The 23,773-nt window shown below is 40.9% G+C and overlaps 1 protein-coding gene across 3 annotated transcripts in view; it reads right to left on the minus strand.

The window, feature by feature from the left end:
* TLK1 (tousled like kinase 1) overlaps positions 1-22,800 on the minus strand; it is a 39,175-nt gene extending 16,375 nt beyond the window's left edge. Inside the window, exons 1-2 of one of the 3 annotated variants that reach the window (XM_053472310.1) lie at positions 22,527-22,800; positions 149-267 (exon numbers count right to left, since the gene is read on the minus strand). In XM_053472310.1, the coding sequence (XP_053328285.1) occupies positions 149-267; positions 22,527-22,554 (147 nt within the window). In that variant the 5' untranslated portion in view covers positions 22,555-22,800. Of the gene's footprint in view, positions 1-148; positions 268-22,047; positions 22,500-22,526 lie in introns of those variants that run through there. The other 2 variants (XM_053472309.1, XM_053472311.1) reach the window with 2 other exon arrangements.
* Positions 22,801-23,773: the final 973 nt, after the last annotated feature.

Raw genomic sequence — 23,773 nt, forward strand, 5'->3', positions numbered from 1 at the left:
AAGTGCTTTCCGGCGATACGTTCAGCAAACCTAAAGACTAAAGGTCTGCACTATGCAATAACTATCCACTCTGATGAACATCTGCATAGTGCCAAGACACATGATGTACATTTTGAATATGGATTTACATTGCACGGGTATTACTTACCTTTGCTCCTACACTGCAACTGCCAGTGCTCCCAGTGCTGCCACTGACACCACCGGTGAACCGCGCTTCTAACAACTCCTGCCTTCTTGGGTCCAAGCTTTGGAGTTCATCCATGACACCTATGAAAACAGGAGAGCACCATGACGCATTCAGTAATCATCGATTCTATTTGGTAACTTGCATATAAAATTCTGTAGGCTTTCCTAGGTGCAGAAAACAGAGTCAAAGCATCCAACAAATGAGCCGACGGACCGGAGTTTGCAGCACAACTCAATATCCGTTTTAATTTATAGAATAGCTTACGTGAACCAAGATCAAAAGAAGTCCCCTGAATCGCAGAGGCATTGCGGTTACAAAACGAAGGCAAACATCAAGGATAGCAGCCTTCGGGAGACCACGGAACACAATTAAGGTACTTTGATTTAATTACACCAGTGAATTATGCCGCGCAAATCTCCACTCAACCTCTGAAGTACTCCAGGTGATATCCAGAGCGGTTATCGACTGACTGCCGACCCAAACGCATTATTCTACATGAAAAATTGGCCCGTGGAGACTGCGGCTACTCGCTAAACACGAGCATTCACCATATGTTACTGTTGCTAGATCTCAAGCCGTCTCAACGTCCGCAGCTTCGCCAATGGAAAGGGTGTTTATTATTAGAGAGTATAAAGAGTTATGTTCCGGCTGAGTAGCTATATCACCAAGCATTAACTTTTATCGCATATTTATCTTTGCCACTTTCTGTGCTGCACACTCCCAGGTATCATAAGGAAAGCTCTCTCTTTGTATTTCAAGCAGCTAATACGACAACCCACGCTGGAGTCCGTGAACATTACCAACGCAAGCAGTATTTCATTAAATGGGATTTTAAATGGAGTGCAGGCATCCCTGTGACATCTAGGTAAGTCGGCAGAGTTTGTGGGAGGAACAGTAACAGGCACGTGGCTGGGCAGATCATTTGAGAAGCCGTTTTTGTAAGGGGTTGCTGTGTTACCTGGGATTTTCCTAGCCCTGGGTGTACAGGAGCCATCGCAATCAAAGTAACAGAAACAGCCCAGCAGCATCACACGACACGCCGGCTACGTATCACCTATACGGTTTAGCTTCGAGTCTGACAAAGAGCTATATAGTTATTGTTGTCTGGGGCAGGTTCAACAAACCCCCAGGTGCCAGGTCGCCATGACGACTAGAAGCCACTTATAAGGCAAGGTGGGAGGAAGGACCGGGGATACCATTGGGAATCCGGCCCTCCTGCCTGGCTGCAGTGGTGCGGGTGCCATGAGGCGCCCCCGCAGGTCATGTAACACGCACCAGGTCGCCACGAGGTGGAGAGGGGGTAGTGTTTGTGTGTACTGCATGCACAGTGCCAGAGTCAGTACGTGTGTGTGTGTGTGTGTGTGTGTGTGTGTGTATATATGTTTGTGTGTGTAAATGTATAGTGCCAGACTCAGCCTGTCCACTGTGCCAGATACAGTGAGTACAGTGTCTGAGTAAGTGTGTGTATATTTTATATACGCTACCAAAAGGGTTTTCTACTAATCAATTAGCCTTTTTAACTTAAACTTGGGTTAACAGACACATTGTGCCATTGGAACACAAGGGTGATGGGAGTGATAACAACCCTCTGTACATTTATAGAGATACCCCATTAAAAATCAGTACTTTCCAGCTACAACATTAACATCTACACTGTATTTCTGATCCATCTGATGTTATTTTAATGGACCAAATTTGATTTTCTTTCAAAAACAAGGACATTTCTAAGTGACCCCAAACTTTTGAATGGTAGTGTGTACATATATATATTGTATTGGGGTGTTTGAGTGTATGTGTATAAGAGTGTGGTGTTAGCGTGTATTTGCATATGGTGTTGTGTGTGTTACTGCATTAGCATAAGTGCGTATGTCAACATATAGCATAAGTGTGTGTGTTACTGAAAGTGTATTGTAGTAAATTGTGTCAGCATGCATGTGAATATATGGTGATAACATGTATGGGTAACTTTAAGGAGTTGAGCGTATGCTGTTAGAATGTGCGTTTGTGTAAGGCGTTCAACTGTGTGTTAGTATGGTGTTAGCGTGTTTGGATGTCAGCATCATATAGCTAAATACAGTAAATAATTGGAGGAAATTAAATGTTCATTAATAAATGCCTCAGCACATTAAACATAATGGAAGCAATATGATTCTACCTGGAATGGAGCTCACTGTGCCTGCTGCCACTTCTGTTTCATCTATCCTTGGTGCTTTCTCGCATACCGTGATGCTGCTTGACCCTGCGCAGCGCACCTCCTGTCCCTCCTCTCCATCTCCCAGGTGTCACCAACCCTAGTCTCACCCCGGACACCATTATTATCGGGAATGTGTGCCAGGGATGAGCCTAGGGTTAGAGGCACCTGGGAGATGTAGAGGCGAGACGGGAGAACCTGGATCCTCCTCTCTGGCAGCCGGTTGGTGTCTGCGTGATGGCAGGGGGGTTTCAGAGTGGCATATTTGGGGGAGCACAATGGCATATCTGGGGGGGGCAGGTTTTTTTATTCTGTTTGTTTTTAACATCCAGTTATTTTTTATTCGATTGAAAAAATTATTCGGCAAACTAATCAATTATGAAAATAATAGTTGCAGCCCTAGTTATTTCAGAGGAGAAATGTTAGAACAAGCTAGAATCAGCTATTTAGATGTAATAAAAGATTTATTTTACAGAGAGGGGGTTAGATAAATGGAATAGCTTCCAATCAGAAGAGGTAGACACGTACCTAAAGAAACCCTGTATGACAAAGCAGAGGTATAGCCGAGCGTCTGAAAAAAGCATTCTTGCTTTCATCTCAGCACTCTCCAACAACCTGTCTGCAATCTGGAAACTCAGACATATTGACACGTGCCACATAAGGGGTACCTCTCACGTGCAAGCAGATATCTCCTGCGCACAAATGCCATATATATAAAACTAAATAGTACAGAAGGTCGCTACAGAGCTTTATAGTCATGACCATTCTAACTACCCAGCCGTATCGTATTTTCTGACAATGTCCACAAGTGAAACATCAACCATATTATAGGACCCTACAAAGATATCTGGAGTATAGGGCGGAAACCATTTAAATTCCCCTCATCAGCCTACAAAATTATAGTCAAGAACGGACATGACAAGAAAACATATCAGAAGCTCACAATTTGGTAAAACAAGGTGATCCAGGACCAAGTCACATACTAGTTATCAGTGTCTTCAAAATGTGGCGTACATCGTTGAAAGGTGGTGGGGTCCCTTCAGCATTTAACCAGCACCTCTGATGAAATGTGCCCTGCTTCTTGTTATTATGTTGGACTTTATCTGCTACCTTGAAGCTCATCATTTTAGGTTGTGATATCTCGGAGCTCCATCACATGCTTAATGTTTCACGATAGAGAGCACAGAAAGACCTTGCAAAGTCCTTTTCTCATAGTTCAAGTGGTCCCACTAGAGATTTAATGTAAGAAGGGGAATAACCTGCAGTAAGGTAAGGAGACTATGATAATGATACGAAAATAATGCAAGATTATTCAAAAATTTTAACTTGACAAAAAAAAAAGAAAAAAGTATTCACATGGCTAAAAATACTACAAAGATGTGGTAATGAAAATTGGGGGGTTTAAAGAATGAATAGTTCTTAAATTAGGTCATATGGCTTAACGGCTACGAAGAGCTTTATATTTCTTATATTGTGAAATATACATTTGTATAAGAGCCAAGCGCAGGCAGCTTTACACGCAGCCAATTATTGCACAACTCGTCTTTAACTTGTGCATAATCTCAGCTCCATATGCTGCATTTCAAACCTACGGCTGTTCAGGGGAAAGCGACGCGGCACTAACATGCGCAGAGCCACAAAGGCCAGTGACTGTTCACTTCAGCTACGCCAAGTAACCAAAACAGAGGAATAATAATACCTCCTCTTATACTACGTAAAGAACTCCCGAACATAGAGACTGCATAGATCTCATAGCATTCCCCAACTCCGGGCACATTCAAGTTGTGGCATGTTAATTCCAGTCATATGCTTTACGGAGGGGTGTGCCATACAGCGTATAAAAGAATTCAAATAAGATCTACCTATGTACTCAACGCCACGGCACCTAATATTTTACTACTGCCACCTAACTTATGTCCTATATTCTACTGATCTCTACAGCTACAAAATTGAAATGGACTCCTAATATGTTATGTATAGGAATTAGAGAGGCCCCAACGTCTATGATTAAGCCCGTTGTTCTCGTGTCTACGAAGATGAATAATGATTGATATTTTGTACCGCACTGGACTTGTGTAGATGTTATTTTAAACGGCAGTCAAGTGAGCGCGCCGTTTATCTGCTTGGTCTATATTCATTCGTTTTGTGATGGAAGGGACATCCATTGCGGCTGCATCCGGCTGTCCAGTCGTGTTCTACTGGGTGAGATGCTTAGATCGCTGTGTATTGGAGGCCCTAACCTTGACTACCCTTCGCCTGGAATGTTGACCATCTGAAAGATCTACAAAGAACTTTAGACTGTTGGTAAGCAACAGGTTTATCTCCGGTGGTTGTTAAACTACACACACACACAATACATTCAGGGCAGTTTCTTTGTATCTGGCCAAGGAACCACAGTCACCACAGTCAACCCAACCACACCAAAAGCAAAACAGAACCAAAGCTCATGAACATGCAAAATGTTCAGCTGACTCAGCAAATATACAATCACAATTACCGGTAGTTATGATTTTTGTACACAAGTACCACACCGAGATCATTCTTTATGGCAATACTAACGAAGTCCTCCTTATGCTGATGAAGGTCCCTCTGGGTTATTAAGACATTCTACTGCTTATCAAAACCATATGGACAAGAACATAATGAATGTATTTTATATATTAAACTGGATTACGGTAAGTCATCTGAAAAGATACAAACACTAATTTTGGAATTGGTGAAACAGAAAACGGCACTTTAAAAAAAAAACATTTGCGTCGTATTGGTATAAAAGTGACAAAAAGAAAACTTATGATGGAAGATCTCCTTTTACTTCCCTGAAATAAGGCAAATCCATAACTTTGGAAAAACAAAAGTATATTTTTGGTGCCGATGAAATGTAAATCTCATAAAAATTACATGAATGCATCGCAAACTTCCTACTATCTGAAAAGTTGGATAGCAGTCAAAGATGAACAAAACATGTTCTAATTCTTGAGTGGAGCATCAGATCTTAACAGATGGCAACTAGTCTGTAAACAAGTTATGTTAATCAAAGAGCACTTCCACGCCGATCCATAAATACATATGAGCTAATAAGTAACAATGACTGTGAAGGGCAACAAGCTAATGGACCAATACATGCCACAGCGCAACGTTTCTATATTATAACATACTATAATATTTAGAAGGAAAACAAATGTGATCGAGGCTTGATATTTTTTAAGTTGAAACACAACGGAGTATGAAAAATGATGATACACCACAGAAAAACCCAATTACTTCACTAGGAGAAAAATACAGCCCAGATGAGGGCAACATTTGGCCTGCAGGCTCCAGACGGACAGTACAACCTACCCACAACCAGTAAGAAAGGAAGCCGTGCTTAGTGTTAGCGTGATAAACCGCACAACAGTTGCTAGAACATTAGCAGAACACTAAACACAAATGCATAGTGCTAGGCACCGCCGAGGCATTTCTCTAAACCCGGCGCAATAGCCTGGGAAATTAAGCCACTTCGTTACAACCGTATGAATTAGGTTCTCCTTTAACGTGTCGAGGCAGTGCGGAGAAGCGTGATTTATGGAAACAGTCTTCTAACAATTTGTCTGTGCACTTCATAACACAAGGCACTGCCAAATGCAATTGTGTTTTCTTTAATGTGGCTCCAATCCATCTGGAATTGTTCTACTGACATTTGTTCCTTTCACATGGGTCACAAAATGGCTGCCAGCAGCTACAGTCTTATGGTCTTTTAATCATTACTGACTCATGCCGGAGCTGAAAACTCCGTAATAAAGAGAGATATTCATTCTTGTAGTTCTGAAATGAACCACAAGGAAAAAAAAAAATCCACCTCAGCTGCAGTAAGGAATATTTTATTGGAAGCCGTTCACCTTCCACAGGTTACAAATGCACTGCTAATGGAGCCGATAAAAGAAATGGTTTCAAATATAAACTCCCAGATTAATCAAATTAATTCCCAGCATATGGAGGGCTTCAGGGTTATTTTACATCGTTACCTTTTCAAACTGACACGTGCACGGCAGAAGAGGCTACAAACAATGGAAACCTAATTCTAGGGACACTTCAGAAATGTCAATATAGCGAGTATAATCACAAAAACTCAGTACAGGACCAGGAACGTACACGGTACGTCATAGGTTAAAATTAGCACACAACCCGGCTTCTTTTTTGTTGGCTCTCAGCAGACAGATTCTATGTGACGGCACTTGATACAGAAATTCAGGCATTCGGATGGTGGAACGGAGACACTGCTAAGGTCTCTGATGACCCCCTGTGGCTGATCAATCAAGGTGTGATCAGGAAAGTAGGGTCTGGTTCCTGAGCACTGTGTAACCTGCGTGAATTTTGTCTCCTAAAGTAAAAATAAAAAATACACACATTCAGAAACCGTTTCTCTTGCTTGTAAAAAAAATGCTTATAAAGCACAAATAGGTTGCGGCATGAAATTAATTTAGAGTTAGTTTTCCCAAAGCTCTACACATTACAAGTTGTCCGTGTCTCAATTCCATACTGAAGACCACCCAATTCACCTACAGCAGCTCCAACAGTCATTATGCCCATGACGAGATTCTGCTCCAAATAACGAGCCGCAGTGTACAGTAGTGAATGAATAGCATTTGAATATCCCATATATCACATTAACACTTCTAAGAGAACACTAAAACCCACTTTGAATGCTTATCACATAGAAACAGTCGGTTGTACATAATCCTCTGAATAAAACAACGTACTTTTCATTTTTTACCAGATAAAGAACTGACTCCTGCCACATAATCAGCCTGCATATAGCATACTGCTACTACTACTCCTTTAGGACAAACATGTACATGCAACGTGCAACAAGAGCTCTGTATCACGTAAGCAGAAGGCTGGACACATGTGGGCATCACAAGCCAGGAAGGAGAACATTGGTCACATAACATAATATGTATATCCTTACACATCCTAATATTGAATTTGTATTACAACCTAAAGCCTCGACTGGCAGGAGCTGTCAATCTGACTGCAAACAGCTCTGGCTGGTTAGAAGACCACCGCTCGTCTGCCTCTGCCTCTAGGAAAGTGTGGGTGAGGACGCGAGATGCTACGTCTAGCTGTGGGCACAGACAGGATAATATGCATTCAGTTGCGTCTGTCGTGTCTTCAAGAAAAGAAGATGCGTGTGGTTGCTCCGGCACTCGTTTTCACCTGACAGAAGCTTGGGAGAAAAAGGACACGTTTGTGCCTTTTTCAGAAAGACACGTCCCGTGGGAACTGGGAGGAATCCCAATACACTGGAGGAACGTCTGAAATATCACATGTACGGCAGTAATTATTCTGTATCCTGGCAATATTGTTTTACAAGCGACGCCGTTTATTGGTGGAACCCAAAACATGTACACATTTCATCACGTCTACAGAAAATCCACTCGCCCATCTCCTAGCGAACTAGAACGTCAACCACATATTAAACAATGTATTAAAATACATTTTACTTGGCTGCCAATTTCATTTCGATTGGGCCACCTACATTCTTCAAATCAAATCCATCAACACAGGCTAAGAACGTGATGGCAACAGAGTTGGTTCAACCATCAAATGCGTGCAGAGAGAATGGCATTCAAACCATCACAACCATCGGACGAGGGATGGGCAGAACATCAAGAAAGCGCATTTTAAAAAAAAAAAAAAAAAAAAAAAAAAAAAAAAAAAACTTAAAAAAATCCAAAAATGCTATATCTCCCTGCCGTGTTGTAACGGATGTCCGGAAGCTTCTCTCAGAGTAAATGAGAATTTTAATGCATTTTCAAATGTGAATTGATGCTTCCATTTTCTCAAAAACTAGAGCCGTCGGTCCATTTATTGTGTTGAAAAAACTGCTTATTTGAAAAGATTCTAATGACACAAATCTAGAGGTCTACCTAACCTTTTAACCACATTAGTCTGCCGGGAGAAAAAAAATGAGAGATCCACATTAAATTCCAATGTTAGATTGTTATAATACCCCTCAATCTTGGCATATTTGGAACATTCCGTGTAAAGCGGCATAATTTTTAAGCATAATTTTATCAAATAATAATATGTTTAGGTTTTATATTCCACACATATGGAATTTTGCAAAATTCTAGTCCAAAATGGTAGATGTGGAGCAATCACCATAGCAACCAATAGAATATTTCTGCTGATTGCTTAAAATTTCTAGAATTGCCCTTTATAGCCCAGAGCCCGAAAAAGTTAAAATGAAGACATTAATGAAGCGCGCAAAACAACCAATCTCGTATTAAAGGGACCGTTTAATGCCCCACACAGCCTCGACAAAGAAGAAGGTATATTCCAAAAAACAAACAGGACCAATACACATGGGGGATTTGGCAGAAGCCCAACACGTATTTTCAAGGGGGACACAAAATTTTATGGGACCTCCCAGCTATACGTATTAAATGATGGCTGTGGTATGTAAGCCATAAGATACAAGAATGCAACCGCATTCTCTTTTCCTATCATCATCTACGCCGCGCCCAACAACGTTCAATTCTTCCAGCGAGCCAGCGAATATGTAATATTTTCCCAGCCCTTTGTGTATATAAGTCTTCACATACAGGTATAAGCACGATAAGATTTTAATATGGTTTGTAGCAATAGGAGTGAAGATATTGATAGTCTTACAGGTATGTCTCACTTCACGCTGCTACATTAATAGGTCCTGTACCAAAATATTTTTAATTTAATTTGTCCTTAAAATAAAAAAAAAAAAATGAATAAAACGAAAGCCAAACCGCAGTCAGGAAACACGAGAAAGATGCTTCTTCACCATACAAAAGCGTTCAAATCCCCAGAATAATATCCGAGATAATTTTAGGGAATCCAAAGAATGCCTACCCTTGTTTATAACACAGGATAATACCTTGTTAGGGAAAGAATGCCGCGATGATCAAGGCTATTTATCTTTCGAACACTTCTCCTCCTATGGGATCTGCGATGCAGAGATATAAGTCACGGGGTCTCCCCGGCAGCAAAAATTGAATTCTAGAGTATTTTCGATGTGCCTATTTAATATAAAGCATTACATTTAACTGCATCCCGGGCAGGGAGGGGAGCGAAATATTTGTATAAGAGCAGGACGTTAGGAGCCATACACAGAGAAATTCTGGAAGCCAATATAGAACGTTTTCCCGGAGATTAATATTAAATATATCCAGGAGGCACCAGCAGTAAAATATTAAGATATGTCTACTCGGTCACAGGATTTTTCTCATTTTAAAATGCCTCTTCCATATAAATAGAATTATACATAAAAGGTGCTCGCTGTATAATATTAAGCATCACCTACAGAGCACAAGGAAAATATACACACGGAATTTGAATTATTTCACTAAGGAGCAGCATCTACTGATTTTTCTCATTTACGATATCCTTCTATCATTTTGCAGATGCCAATCACCATGCGCCGATGTAGGCATTTAATTATCTCACGGCTATGGAAGGACAAATAAAGCGTCCAAGAGGAATCATTTTATGAGAAATGAAATTCACTTCCAGTTCCAACAGCAGGAATAAGAAATCTCCCAAGGCTAAGTCCCCTTGTCACTTATACCTGCGATGGTAGGGGGGGAAGCAGCTTAAAATTACCCTGGGGCTGCTATCCAAAACAATAGGTGCATCATATGAAGAGCAACAGCAGTATATCCCTTATGCCACTAGTCTATTTTTATTATATATAAAATGTTTTGTTTTTTTGTTTTTTATTACATATGGCACAGTGAGGGAGGCTTTCTATATCAGTTGCAGATTGGAGCGCTCTCTATTACCCCTTCCATGGGCATCTAAAACTAAATCATATATATATATTATATATATATATATATTATCATATTTGCTCGATTATAAGACTAGGTTTTTTTCACAGCAAATGCTCTGAAAAATAACCATTGTCTTATATTCGAGGTCGTCTTCTAATCAAACTTCAAATAGACTACAAGACTAAGATCCAGATCCCGCGCAGAGCTGCAGGGTACCTGGGATCCTCCTCTCCGGCAGCCGGTGGAGGTCTGCACCCATATGTCCTATGACCCTTCCGGTGTTCATTCACAGACGCTCCGGCAGAAATGCCGGCAGCAGCGGTGGGGGACTAGTCTAGTAAGTCAGGGGAGAGTTAGAGTGGCATGGGGGGGGGTATAAGGGTCAGGGAGGCAGTGGCATATAGGGTGTTAAAAGGAATATCAGGGAGGCAGAGTGGTATATAGGGGTGTATAAGGCATATCATGGAGGCAGTGGCATATAAGGGGGTATAAGGCATATCTGGGGGGCAGATGTGCATAACTGGGGCAGGTTGGCAAATAAAAGGAAATAAAAACAAAATGCATTTTTCTCAGTTTTTTTATTACATATGAAAAATGGTTTACATGTGAATATTTACTAACAAAACTTTTTTCTTATAGGGTAGTCTTATATTCAGGCTTTTATATTATATATATATATATATATATATATATATATATATATATATATATATATATATACACACACATATATATATATACATATACATATATATATTTGTTTGAAGCGCTCCATTTTTAAACACATTGTTTTTCTTTGTCGTACTGCAAAACATCAGAAGAAAAAGAAAAAGTCAGATTTTATTCCGCACCAGGAATATTATCCCATCGTTTCAATGAAGTATGCCACATAATTACCAATATGACCAATTCTAACAGAAAACGTGCTTTAAGATCTGAGTGCAACTTCACAGCACCGAGCCGATGATGAAACCCCATTTTCGACATACCCAACAGATCTGAAAATATAACTGCATTTTCAATCATATCCAATTATTTCCCGACACACAGAAGAGGAAAAAAAAAGATGAGGCTCACAATTCCATTTTGCTCAGTACAAAAAATAAATAAAAGCCAGAGAATGGGTGTTCTAGAAACAAGTATATATTCCCAAAAATTGCTTAAAAGTCAGACTTCTGCAAACAAAACAGAGATAAATGACCACAAAAAAACCCATAATAAATATATAAAAGGTTTTTCAGCAAAATGTGTAACTCGACAGCTGCGTCCAACTGTACGAATGCGAAAGAAAAGCGCATGTCCGCTCGACGTGGTGACCATGATGTATCGTTATTTGTCAAGCTTTACGCGTCACATCTGGAGACAAAAGGTGTATGTATGAAGGCACACAATGCCAAACGGTTCGAGGCTACGTACCTATTATTTCTTTTGTGGTATTTCCCCCCGCTGTGCCCGCCACAAATTCCTCCAAAACAAAAGGCTGCTAATAAGTTACTCACCTACAACTGAAAACTCCCTGTTAAATAAATCTAATATCGTACAGCGCTAAATAACCACTGACAAAACAAAAATGAAATAAATGAATAAAAAGACAAAGCTTACAGATCCTCACAAACAGTAGGGCAAAAATAATGAAAGCAACTTATTCTTCACAAGGGGCCAGACCCTGAATACTTAAATACAGGGGAAAAAATACTTGGAGCGCAAACTCTTAATAATGGATCTGACAAAGAAAAAAGAAAAAAATGGACAGCGTGAAATATATAGAGCGATGTCCATTTTTATATTTGATTTAAATTCCCTGTTAAAACAATAAATATGTAAAAACATACAGCAAAATATACCATGTTTTCTATCGATGCCCTGCCGCCATATTGGTCACTCTCACAACTCTCAGACTAACCGATATTGTCAACCTCTGTTTCCAAAGGTAACGCAGAACTGACATTTTACCAGGATGAGGAAGTCATTCCAATATCTGTTTAATTCCACAAGATGACTGAATCTGACAGAAAAGAGAACAGCGGTACTTGAACGCAGGTTACTCGATTAAGTGCATCTTCCAATAACGACAAGTCAAGGCTTGGGCTATTAAAGGGTTAATACGAGTCTCCGGGGCAGCTCATTTAGGAAGTTCCCGGGTACGGTAATGAGGAAACCTAATCAACGTTTGCTAGTTACCACCTCACAAGACATAAGAGCGTCACTAGAGACAAGACAGGTACGTGATATCCTTGTGACGGCTTTGTGCCTTTAAGGATACGTGTCCCAATAACAAAGAGCCTACACTGCCGGTTACCATGGCGACATTAGGAACGAATTTGGCCTCCTTGTTTTAGAAACACATTTAACGCCCTGACATTAGGGCCAAGTAGAATTATGTATGAAGATAAAGCTTGGGGTTTTATTTATCAGACGAGTACAGGGTATCTCACCGGCACATTCACATAATGACTTCGTTAACACACTGGGGTTGCTGCCATTAAAGCCACATCTCTTTCTCGGCCTTCAGCTCCTGCGTTAACACCTGTCTATTCCTCGTAACGAGAAGCCAAATCTCTCGAGGAAAGTCTGGCATACCAGCTTGTGGTTTTCCATTATTGTTATCTATTTAAGGAATAGGATTTCATTACACACCATTATTCCGCCCAAGAAAAGCGGCCAAATAATGTATCTTTTTTAAAAAAAAAAAAAAAAAGATACATGTTATAAACAGCCAAGAACTGTATCAATGTAGAGAATTAAAATAAATTCTAGTATGTCTAGTGCAAATCCTTATAGCTGAAGGGGTGGCAGCCTATATGCAAATATTCATTATTTATACCTATGGGAGATAATGCACCTTTCTTTCCTAATGGTCTGCTCGGATATTATGAATGGGTTAAATTTAAAATAATAGCACCAATAAAAATTAAAGAAAAAAAAAAACATTTCTCTATGTGGTCTCAATATTACAAAATTGTACTTTATACAATGCACTGTTTGTAAAGGGGGAAGTCCGAAGGAATTTTTATCTGTAGACCTGTCGGCTGCCATCATTGTCAGTTGTGATATTTTATGAGCCTTGTCCAGCTCCTGCTTGGCACTGAGAGCATATGATGGCTGGAGAGTCCCTTTAATCACACAGCCGGACGCTCTTACAAACGAAAGTCTAGCAAGGGATGGACTTCATTGGCATTAGCAGAAAGCCTCCATAAGCATTTGCCCTTTTGTCCACCCTCTGCTACAGTCTGTGTGTTCGGCCAATCACATCTCCCGGATACTTGCCACCAGCAATGACTAGATCAACACCATGGGCAAGAGTTTATTGAGACCCCCATGCCCACGTGCAAAAAGATTCTCCCACTCAATGGGAGTGCTTTCCTGCCAGATTGGCTGCTTGAAGCAGCCAATCAGTGATGAGAATACTCAGAACTTACAAAGTATTTTGATACGCATTGTTTATTTATGAGGCTGCCTTTAAAGAAATACTGGTACATGCTTTCACGGAAGATGCTCCTGGATCTTTTATATATAAATATATAAAAGAATCACAACATTTTAAATCTATTGAGAAAATGATGTAAGCTTTTTAACGTTTCTTAAAGAAAAAGAAAAAAAAAAGTGTTGTTCCTCTATGATGAAATAAACTTTGTGTCCAGTTCGAGTGCCGTAGACTGGAGCTTTTTACTATTTGACGGGTACACATTATGCTCCTTTTACTGACGATCCTGTAACCTATTCGTGTGACCCTTGTCTTGTTCTCGAAGAATTACAGACAGATCTAATTTTATGGCCGTGCTACTAGTGAGGTTTTACACAGTAAAGTCAATCAAGAAGCAGCTCATAAATACTCCGTCACAAAGAAATGCTGCTGATTAGACACAGGTTTTTATTTTTGCTGAAAGAGAGAGATCCAGACAATTTAAGAGATATTCAACTTTTTGCATGCAACTAACGTAAAGATAAGTTCCGGGTGGGGGGTGCTCCTCATGCCCTCTTCCCCATCAAACATGGGGGAATATGTTTTCCGGCATCTGCATATGTTCTAGCTCTATCTATATCCTGGCACAATCTTTTCTACAAACACCTGACTAATGAAAATCTATGGAGGAAAGGACTTTATTAGCATTGCCATAAAGCATCAACTCAGTGCAGGGAAAGTCACCCAAGATTTCACACGACTAACAACAATGGCAGCCTCCAGGTCCGCAGATAAAGGACGTTTACTGGAACAAAACGAGAAACAGTTTTTGTCAACGCCGACTTACATTTCTGTATACAGCACTGGATTTTATGAATAATATTTCATGGGACGACTTCCCCTTTAAATGAGAACCATCTTAGGGATTTTTCTATCTTGTTTTCTTTTAACGCCTTGGTGGAAAAGGAATAAATACATGGGCAGGTCTGATGCAAGAAAGGATTACCTGGTAACAAAAGGCAATTTGGTGCAGACATAGAAAACGCGGAGTGACTCATTTTGTCAGAGAAAAGATATAAATCCAGGAGTCGAAGAGAATATATAACAGGCAATCAGAACGATAAAAAACAAGTAGGTGAAGCCAAAGCCTAAAACGTGGTATTCTCTTCCCTGATGAACATATTAAATAGCAGAAAACTATAAATCAGAGATTTTCTACAGGAGGTCAGCCTCCTTCCATATAAACTAAACTCGTACCGTTACTCAACTCTGCAATAAGGCATCACGTGCTTGGTTTATCAGGTCCCAAATGTATTATGCATGGAACTCCTATGCAGACAGTGAACAGGTCCTTCTCTGCCGAAAGGAACAGAGCAAGGCCTGTTTGCATTACTATAAATATCAATGATTATCTTACAGGGCCACAAATGGTCTAAAAAGAGTATATCCTTTGTGACCCTGTAAGATAAACTTAACGTTTCCTCATCCACACTAGAAATGGAAGATTTTTCATGTCCCTCTGGTTGATGTAACATTAAAAGGTGAAGTCCCTGGGCTGTGTACAGAAACGTAGGATTGACAGAAACCTTGTCCTGATTCCATATTCCTCCAATAAACCTCCTTTGCCGTCAGACCTGGAGGCCGCCATTGTGACATAATACTTTGGGTGACTTGCCCTGCTCAAACACTGCACTGAGCTGACACCTTATGGCAACACTAATGAAGTCCTGCTTGTACAATGAAATCCTTTCCTCCATAGGACCTTCATTAGCCTGAGTGTCCGGCTGGGTAATTGAAACTGAGCCATTCTAATGTTTACATAAAATTTAAGAGGCAGGTCTATCTCAACAGTAGCATTTAACTCGTTTTTTATTTGGGTCTCAAAATGACTATTCGTTTTATCCCATCAGCGTCCTGTGCTGAAGTTCTCACTTTTCTCCTCCCCACATTACAGGATTAATGAACAACAATCAGAAACTTGAAAAAAGAGTGGGAGATAGCTTCCTTCCCACAGGGTCTCATAAGAAAGCTATTCCCGTGGTAAAAAGACACAATAAAATGCAGAACGTGAGAAACCCCGTTTGGATGGAGATTTATCCCCATCGTTTAGCCCCTGCCCCTCTCCGCTCTAGATTGGATCCATCACCCTTCGTAATGACGGAGAGACGTCACCTGCCTAATAAAACATAAATAAGTGATGTTGGGTAACTAATCGGTTAACATTAAAATATCAAAACTATGAGCAAAAGAAGATTAGTAAAAATATCTTGGAACATTAATAGGTTCTGCGAATGCTATGTGGGCCTGGCTTTCATCTAACGCTGCATAACTAATAAATATTCACACTTTCTTTGCATCGCTATCCCAGACCGATATGTGCTGCTCATTATACGATTGTTTTTAAAATAGCCGGTTTTGTTTTAAATAGAAGCTTTTCCCTTACGCCATAGTTACAGCACACAAAAAAAAAAAAAAAAAAAAAAAGTTATCTGACGTAATTTACTGGCATTGGAGTAAAACCCATCCACGAAACAAAAGAATTGCTTTCTACTGCAATGGGGAATCTGTCCCAACTACTGCAGAAAGCCATCAATAATCTGCTTATGGGGGTATATGTATAGAAAAGTAATTCTGTGCAAAGGTTCTTATCGCCATGGCAACCAAATGCATTGTCCTGCTAATTGGTCTATTCCACATGTTGCCATGGCATTAAGAACACTCTTGAAACTTTGGACCGGAATCGCATGCCGTATATAATCTCAGGAGGAGAGATATTTCAATAATAATGATAAATAAACTAATAAGGGAAATGTATTTAGACTTGGGTCACTACCTCGGGACATCTCAACAGTTTGGTGGCTTAAGCTATGCATTTTCAAGCAATTAAATTATTTTGTAGGACATACAGAATAGAATTAAATAATAGATACTGTTCATATAAGTGTTTTCAGCTCCACCTACTTAGCACTTTTGCAATTAAGTGGACACCCCAGCCATCGTATGCACTTTAAAGCACGTGACAGCATTGAGGTGCATGGTGCCCCTTAGCAAACCCACCCCATGGTGGGATTCTGCTGATGTCGCCATCAGCTCTAGTTCTGGTTCTGGAAACGTTCCACAGTGTGCTTGTGCAGAGCTTCCAATCGCTTTTATGAGTGTGCTTTCGGGACACTGACTGGCTGCTTCAAGAAGCCAATCAGATGCATGAAGGTTGGGCCATGGAGGAGGTGGAGAACTGCAGCTTCTCCTAAAAGTGCTTTAGTATTTTCCCAGCTTTATTAAATGCACGGTAAAAGACGAATAACACGAATCCTAGTTATTTTGTTAAATATCACCAACATGATAACCTCAAAGCATCTCCAGAGCAACTAAAGCGGTGTTGCACACAGATCATTAGATTAAGCACAATAATAACCTCCTTTTAATGCTTATTTTTATTGACAATAACATGACATAGATTGATTAGGCTGCCCGTTTCCACCACATGATCACGACAAGCGGAGTAATAAAAGAGTCTTGTGCGTACCACGGAAAGCATTTAATCTGCTGAGGCACAGAGCTGGCTTTTAAGTGTACAGAAACGAGCACTTCACATACTAAACACATAAGCATATTTATACACATTTATAGTTCTTTGCCACTGGATCCACAACTCCTGGAGATCTTCTAGATCATAAGCCCATTTCATTTATTGTTAAATGAATATTAGAGACCATCCATCAAATGCCTCTACTGAAAGCAGGCAGCATACCTTAGTACACCTCTTGCACGTGCTCAGCGGCAGCTCAGCTCAACCAGGAATAGCAGCAGCCAATCACATGCATGCTATCAGAACACTGGTCTGATATTGTGCACACATACATGTGATTGGCCACTGCCGCTGAGCATGGTGTCTACTTCCTGGTTTCAGTGCAGGCAGCCAGGGAAGATGTTAAGCAAGATAATAAAAGAATGATTACAAAAGAATGCATGCATGCAATATTTGACATGCAAAAAAGGCATTGTCGTCCATGCGTTCCTTTAAAAACTTTAGGAAAGCTCAGTGATTTTTTTATGCATTATGCTGGGCTAACATGCCTTCCGTTGCAAGACAAATATTCCCAGGGTGGGCTCATATAGCGTAGTCAAGTCAATAACCCCCTAAATGGTTCACCTCATAAGTTTTGTGAATCATCCGAGAGAAGAAAATGTTCAGTTCCACCACGCCAAGTCAAAGCAATCCACAACAATAATCACCATCAGTGCACCTAATTTCCTCATGCACGACTCAAATTACGACAAGACACACGCAAAGTTTACAATTTGCCACAATTTAAAAAAAATTTCATCCACTAGATTTCCTTATTCACCCCAACGGATTAGTTTATATTAAAATATTTAAGTATCCAAAAATCCAAATCCATGTGCAAATGAACTGAAGTCAGAATACTGCAAATGTTTCTCCCCTTTTCTTTCTCCACGAATCTGCCTGAAATATTCTGGCCTCTCGGAGTACTAAAACAAAAGGGTGAATTAACAGGGACAGCCTCTCCAACGTTCCTCCAATCAGAGGAAAGGGTGTGCCCGGAGGCTCCGCCCTTTTGCAGAAGCGCTCCGAGAGTCCTGGTTCAAAGGGGAAGCGAAAGAAGAACGGAGACAGAAGACCATGAGGCAAGTACGTAGGGAGACATTCAGAAAGTAAATGAGAGTGTGAGACGGCAGGAGAGAGTGCGAGTGAAACGCCCTTAGGATTAGTCAGCTGTGCAATGGAACTAAGTACTGAATAAAAGACTACTTTGATTATAAGACAAGGTCGTTTTTGCAGATGATTTTTTTTAAGCTTAGGTCTCTCCCCTGCGACACCACAAGTGACGAATCTGATGAACCTTTGAGAATTTTAGGTCACTTGGTTCCAAGTCTAGGAGTCACTTTTCCAGATCTTAGAATTTTTAGATCTATTCCCTAAATAAAACTCATGTATAGGGGTTTACAGTTTGAAATATATCATACATATGTGCTAAAAAACCAACCTTATATTTATGCAATGGGGAATGTAATTTCCTCTTCCCCTGATTTCTATGATTATCCCGCCTCTATTGATAAGTTGCTGGTTGTTGATTGGTTCAGGCAGCCTTTGTAAGGGTAGGATGTAGACAAAGGACAGGAAATGTATCCGATAATGCTGGCCCTGCCACCCTGAGACACATGTAAGAACATCCAAGTAGAAAAATATTCCTTTTGAAACTAAACCAAATATCTCCAAAAAAATATACTGATTGTCTAGCGGAACCATAGGTAGTTATACTTAAGCTTAAAGCTGAGATGGTGTCAGCTTCTCTTTAGGGACCATCTGTAGGACCATCTTGGATACATCGCCGTGAATCAATGAGAAGCTTTCTTCTACTGACAAAATCTATCAGACATTTACTTATATTCCAACAACTTGGGCTGCCCAGTTTAGGTCTCGACAACTTGGTCTGCCCTGTTCTAGATACACGTATATCCATGTATAATAATACATAACAGCGGAAATATTTCACAATGTGTAGAGCCCTGATACTAAAAAAAAATAATGTAAAAATAAAAAAAAAACTATTCAATGGTCAATGTAAGTTGGGATAGGATCAATTATAAACACAAACATTAACATACCGCTTTAACAAAAAGTGGCCTAATGCGGATATCTTATAACCTCTTATACACACCTTTTGTAGCCACGGATAGTTACGTTACACCTGTTAGCCTGAATGGCAACCTGGCCAAAAGCAGACGCTAAAGTAAGGGTCCTCAGAACACGAAATAAAGAGCGAGATGTATAGCACTTAAAGCCCTGTTCCACTAAGACAAAAGATTCATTGTACTCTAATATGTTAAACCAGAAGAAAAGATCAGATCTGCTGACATCATCACAGAAGCTTTTTAATACATTTGTTTCTATGGCAACTGTAACTATTAGCATCACATGACAATTAAGTGTCCCAGCAAAAATTAAATGAGACTTAAATATAAATTTAAAAACAGAATACCGATTTCCAGGAAGGGTTTTAACATTTAACTAAAATTATGTTTCTAGAGCTGCATTTAGTTATAAATGTGTTATATTCATATATTCAACACAGTAAAGTTCTTTTGGCGCACCTAATCTGCCCATAATTCCCCGACGTGGAAGCGACTTTCATCGGTCGTTGGTCCTGTCTCAGATTCAGGGCAGCTTTATACCTACCCCAGCCGTGTTTAAAGTCCCTCGCTGTATTAGCATCTACTGCTTCTGATGGGAGGCCGTTCCATTTATCTACCACTCTCTCCGTAAAATAATCATCAGTACATTATATCTAAACCTTGAACCTGTAGTTTTAGACCATGGCCTCTTTTTGTAATATTCCTCCCTCCTGGACTTTGTTAAACCACATTAAGGAATATAAGCCATACAACGGAGATCCCTTAGTCTTTCCTGATCTTTTTATCCTGCAAACGATTACCGTTTTGGTCGCCCTCCTCTAAACTCTCTCTCTCTAATAAGCCGATATCCTTGTTTGGGCGACATAATTCTGATCACTATTAATAAACAAAAGCCAACTGTTTGGAGACCGCACGCACGGGTAACGCGTGTTTTCATGGCTTATATATAGAAGTCCATAGGTTGCGTGCAGCACGTAGTAGTGCAAACAGTGCATCACGAGTACACGTGCAAAGCACATTTAACGCCATGTCAGCGTTACCCTGAGTCAAATATTTTTCTATGACAAGTGCTTAAAGTATGCAGCAGCCATTATTTTGGGAAACGCCACAAGTTTTTTGAAATTTATTTGGCAAGATAGATATAGAGAGAGAGAGATAGATAGATAGATAGATAGATAGATAGATAGATAGATAGATAGATAGATATTTAGAGTAAGGAGGGAAAAAAAACGTTTCTAAATCAGCCATAATATAAAATCTTTAGGAAACCTTCAGTTTGTACTTCTATATACAATCTATAGAAGTAACAAGTATCCTATATATAAAAATATAAATATATATATTTATATTTTTTCTTTTTTCTTTCACAATTCTAGTTAGAAAAATAAATTCACTCCTAGTACTTCAAGCACAAGGAAAACCCAAAGCGTATAAGCCATGGAGATCATTAAAATCCCTAATATTAACAGATGCAAAAGTTGAAGGAAAAGCTGTAGCGCATGCATTATGTTTCATATACGTCTGATACGCAGCCATTCGTCTTGTGTGCTAAAGCGATAGCAACAGTTTCATCGTTTTAATGAGTAGGGTCAGCGCCCTAATGCCATGTTATGACCCCGTCGCATTGAAAGGGTTAACCCTTGTCAAACAAAGGGGCTAAAGCAGTGCTTTGCCGGCGAACTGGTTAAATTGTGATATACGGGAGGACAAAGGTCTTGGCAGCTGGGCCTAAATCACCCGCTGAACACCGGCTGATAAATGCTCCATTCCTACACTCAAAAGCATCCTGGCTCACATAGAGTTGGACTTCAATCTCCCTGGATCCCCGCTTTGGGGCGGGTGGATTTACTAGATCAGGAATCTGTGAGATCTGCTCCTCCCCGGGAGACTCCGCTGCTAAATGAATAAAGAGCAGGAACTGACAATGGGTCAGACCATGAATCAGGCAGCCCGATGAATGAAAGCCATTCTGTACCGTCAGAAAGGCATCGCCGCCGCCGCTGCACGGTCAGGAAGTGAACACACTGCAAACTGGAATATTAATGCCCACAGCAAAATAATAATAATAATAAAGTAATAATAATAATAATAATATATCAAAGAAATCATTTTAAATCAATACAAATAATTTTCAAAAAATAATTAAATATGCCCAAAATAACTTATAGACAAAATCCCATTAAAAACATGCAGATGTAAGTTAGAGGCGCATTAGTTTGTAATTAAAAGTATTCCGGTGAAATGATCACAGCTGATGGGCATGGATGGCCTTGATCGCTGCAGACTCTGCGGGGGACTGAACTTCCCAGATGTGAGATGTCTGTGCAGGCAGGGGGAGGATGGTGCTGGGCGGCTGTGCTGGAGACCGGATGGGAAGGAGCGCAGCGCACACACCGGCCTCTGCCATGAAGCCTCCACGGGGACCTCCACGCAAAATACAGCTGGGCGACCTCATCTGTTGCTGAACTACAACTCCCATCATCCCTAGCCACCGCCTACCCGGGGATGATGGGAGTTGTAGTCGGTCGGTAGCTGGGGTTGGGGGGGCCGTAGATTAATTTTGCCCATCCCCATTTTTTTTTCCACCCATGCAAAAGTTGCCTGTCATGGGTGCCGGGGAGACGAGGCGCCGGATCAGTGCAGCAGACACCTTTTGACATGCCGTTCACAAGTCCTAGCTACCCCCGCGGCCTCGGAGTAACCCCTCCACCCCCGGGGGCACCCACATCACGCCGCCTCCCCCACCATCCCCACTGCCCTCTAACGCTCCCAAAACCAGGCCTCAGTCCCCTGAGAAAGTCTGCCACGATCTCCCCCGGCTCACCTTACCTTCTTTGGCCTTGCCAGGTGGTGTATTATTCCGCAGGAAAACCGAGCCCTGCGTTGGGGACGTGGAGAGCTGGGACCAAGATGGCGGCCCCTCCAAACTTCCACTGTTACTTTGGACACTCATCAAGCTACTTTCTTGGATCGGGGGAGGCACCGGTGGGCCAGGCCGGTCATGGCCGGGTCTCCCCGTGTAATAATAACAGCCTCAATAAACACGCGAGATAATCCACCCGGCTGGAGAGCTGCGGGAGGGCAGCGGATTCCCGGCTCTCGGGGCCCCCCTCGGCTGGGCTCCGATCGGGTGCTGATCACACAACCTGCCCGCACCTCTGCACTGCGTCTTCAAGTAGCCTGTGTAACCTTTGCATCAGTTCGGCGTCACGCTCCGCTTGTGCAAACACTATCGCGAGGCCCGTGCACCTCCGGCAAAATGCCACTGATAAAAATGGCAACACGAGCAGCGCACACACTCACAAAAATCACACACGAGTATCCTCCTCATCCACCGCCCGCTCCTCCATCACTCAGCGCCGTCTCCACACTCTCTTCCACACACTTCCACGCACACTTCATTCACTCAGCCTCTCCTCACACCATTTTTTCCCACCCTCTCCCATTTTTTTTCACGTTCACACGAGTGGGATGCTCTTTTGAAATGCGCATTTTTTTTTAATTTGAACAAGTGCATGAGGAAAGTTTCATTTTTTTTTTTTTAGAAGACATTTTGGATTTTCTTTTCCTGGCGAGGAGGAGGCTGGGGATGACATTTTAATTTTTAGTGCTTGGGGGTTTTTATGTGAAGGACATAGAGGTGAAGACAACTTTCGGGGGGGGGGGTAATAACCCCATAATAACGATTTAACCGCTAAATTTAATATGCAAATTCAATTTAAAACAATATTTAATTTTTTTATATTTTTGTGCACATATTGAATGTCTTATAAGACATTAAAAATGTACATTTGAAATAAAGAACCAATATTGAAAAGATACTGATTTTAGAGCAAAATAAAAATTCAGTGTATCATCTTGAAGAAAAAAAAATGGAATTTTATAAATATACTTGAATCAGCATTTTCTAATGTTCACACTGTATATTGAGCATTTATATTAAATTAGGGGATTTTCAGGATACTCTGTGGATTTAATAATTTATGTTTACGTCGATCTGTTTGATCGGCAGAGATCTTTATTTATTTTGCAATCACACAGAGCCCTCCCTCGGCCTGTAAATCTTGCTGCAGAGACCTGTTCCTTGATTTCCGACTGACACGTGCACTGGGAGGTCTATCAGGGAGTTGTCTTCGTAGGAACGAGGTCTCAACAACGTTCCCCGATGGTCTCCTAGATACATTTACAGTTACGTACAGGAAACACGACTTCTGGAAACTAGCACCCCATGCAAAACCTGAAGGTCTTCTCACCCGCGACACCTAAAATATTATTAAAATGATGTAGATTGTTTCCTTTTTTTATCTTGCTCTTTTTATGGCTTTTTTACCGATTGTACAGTCATACCTGGGAGCTTTATGGCTCAGGCTCCTCGATGCCCTCCCATGCGGGATGCGGGCAGCAATCCTCGCTGACGGCAGTGGGGGGTCCCGGTGATGTCGAGGGACACGCAGTTGTTTGGGAAATTGGTGGGGAAAGGGGCGCTGCTCCCACAATCCAAAGTTTTCACGATTCCGGCGTCCCTGGGTAAAACACAGAGAGTTACCAAG

The sequence above is a fragment of the Spea bombifrons genome, chromosome 7 (genome assembly GCF_027358695.1).
Source record: "Spea bombifrons isolate aSpeBom1 chromosome 7, aSpeBom1.2.pri, whole genome shotgun sequence".
Taxonomy (NCBI): Eukaryota; Metazoa; Chordata; class Amphibia; order Anura; family Pelobatidae; genus Spea; species Spea bombifrons.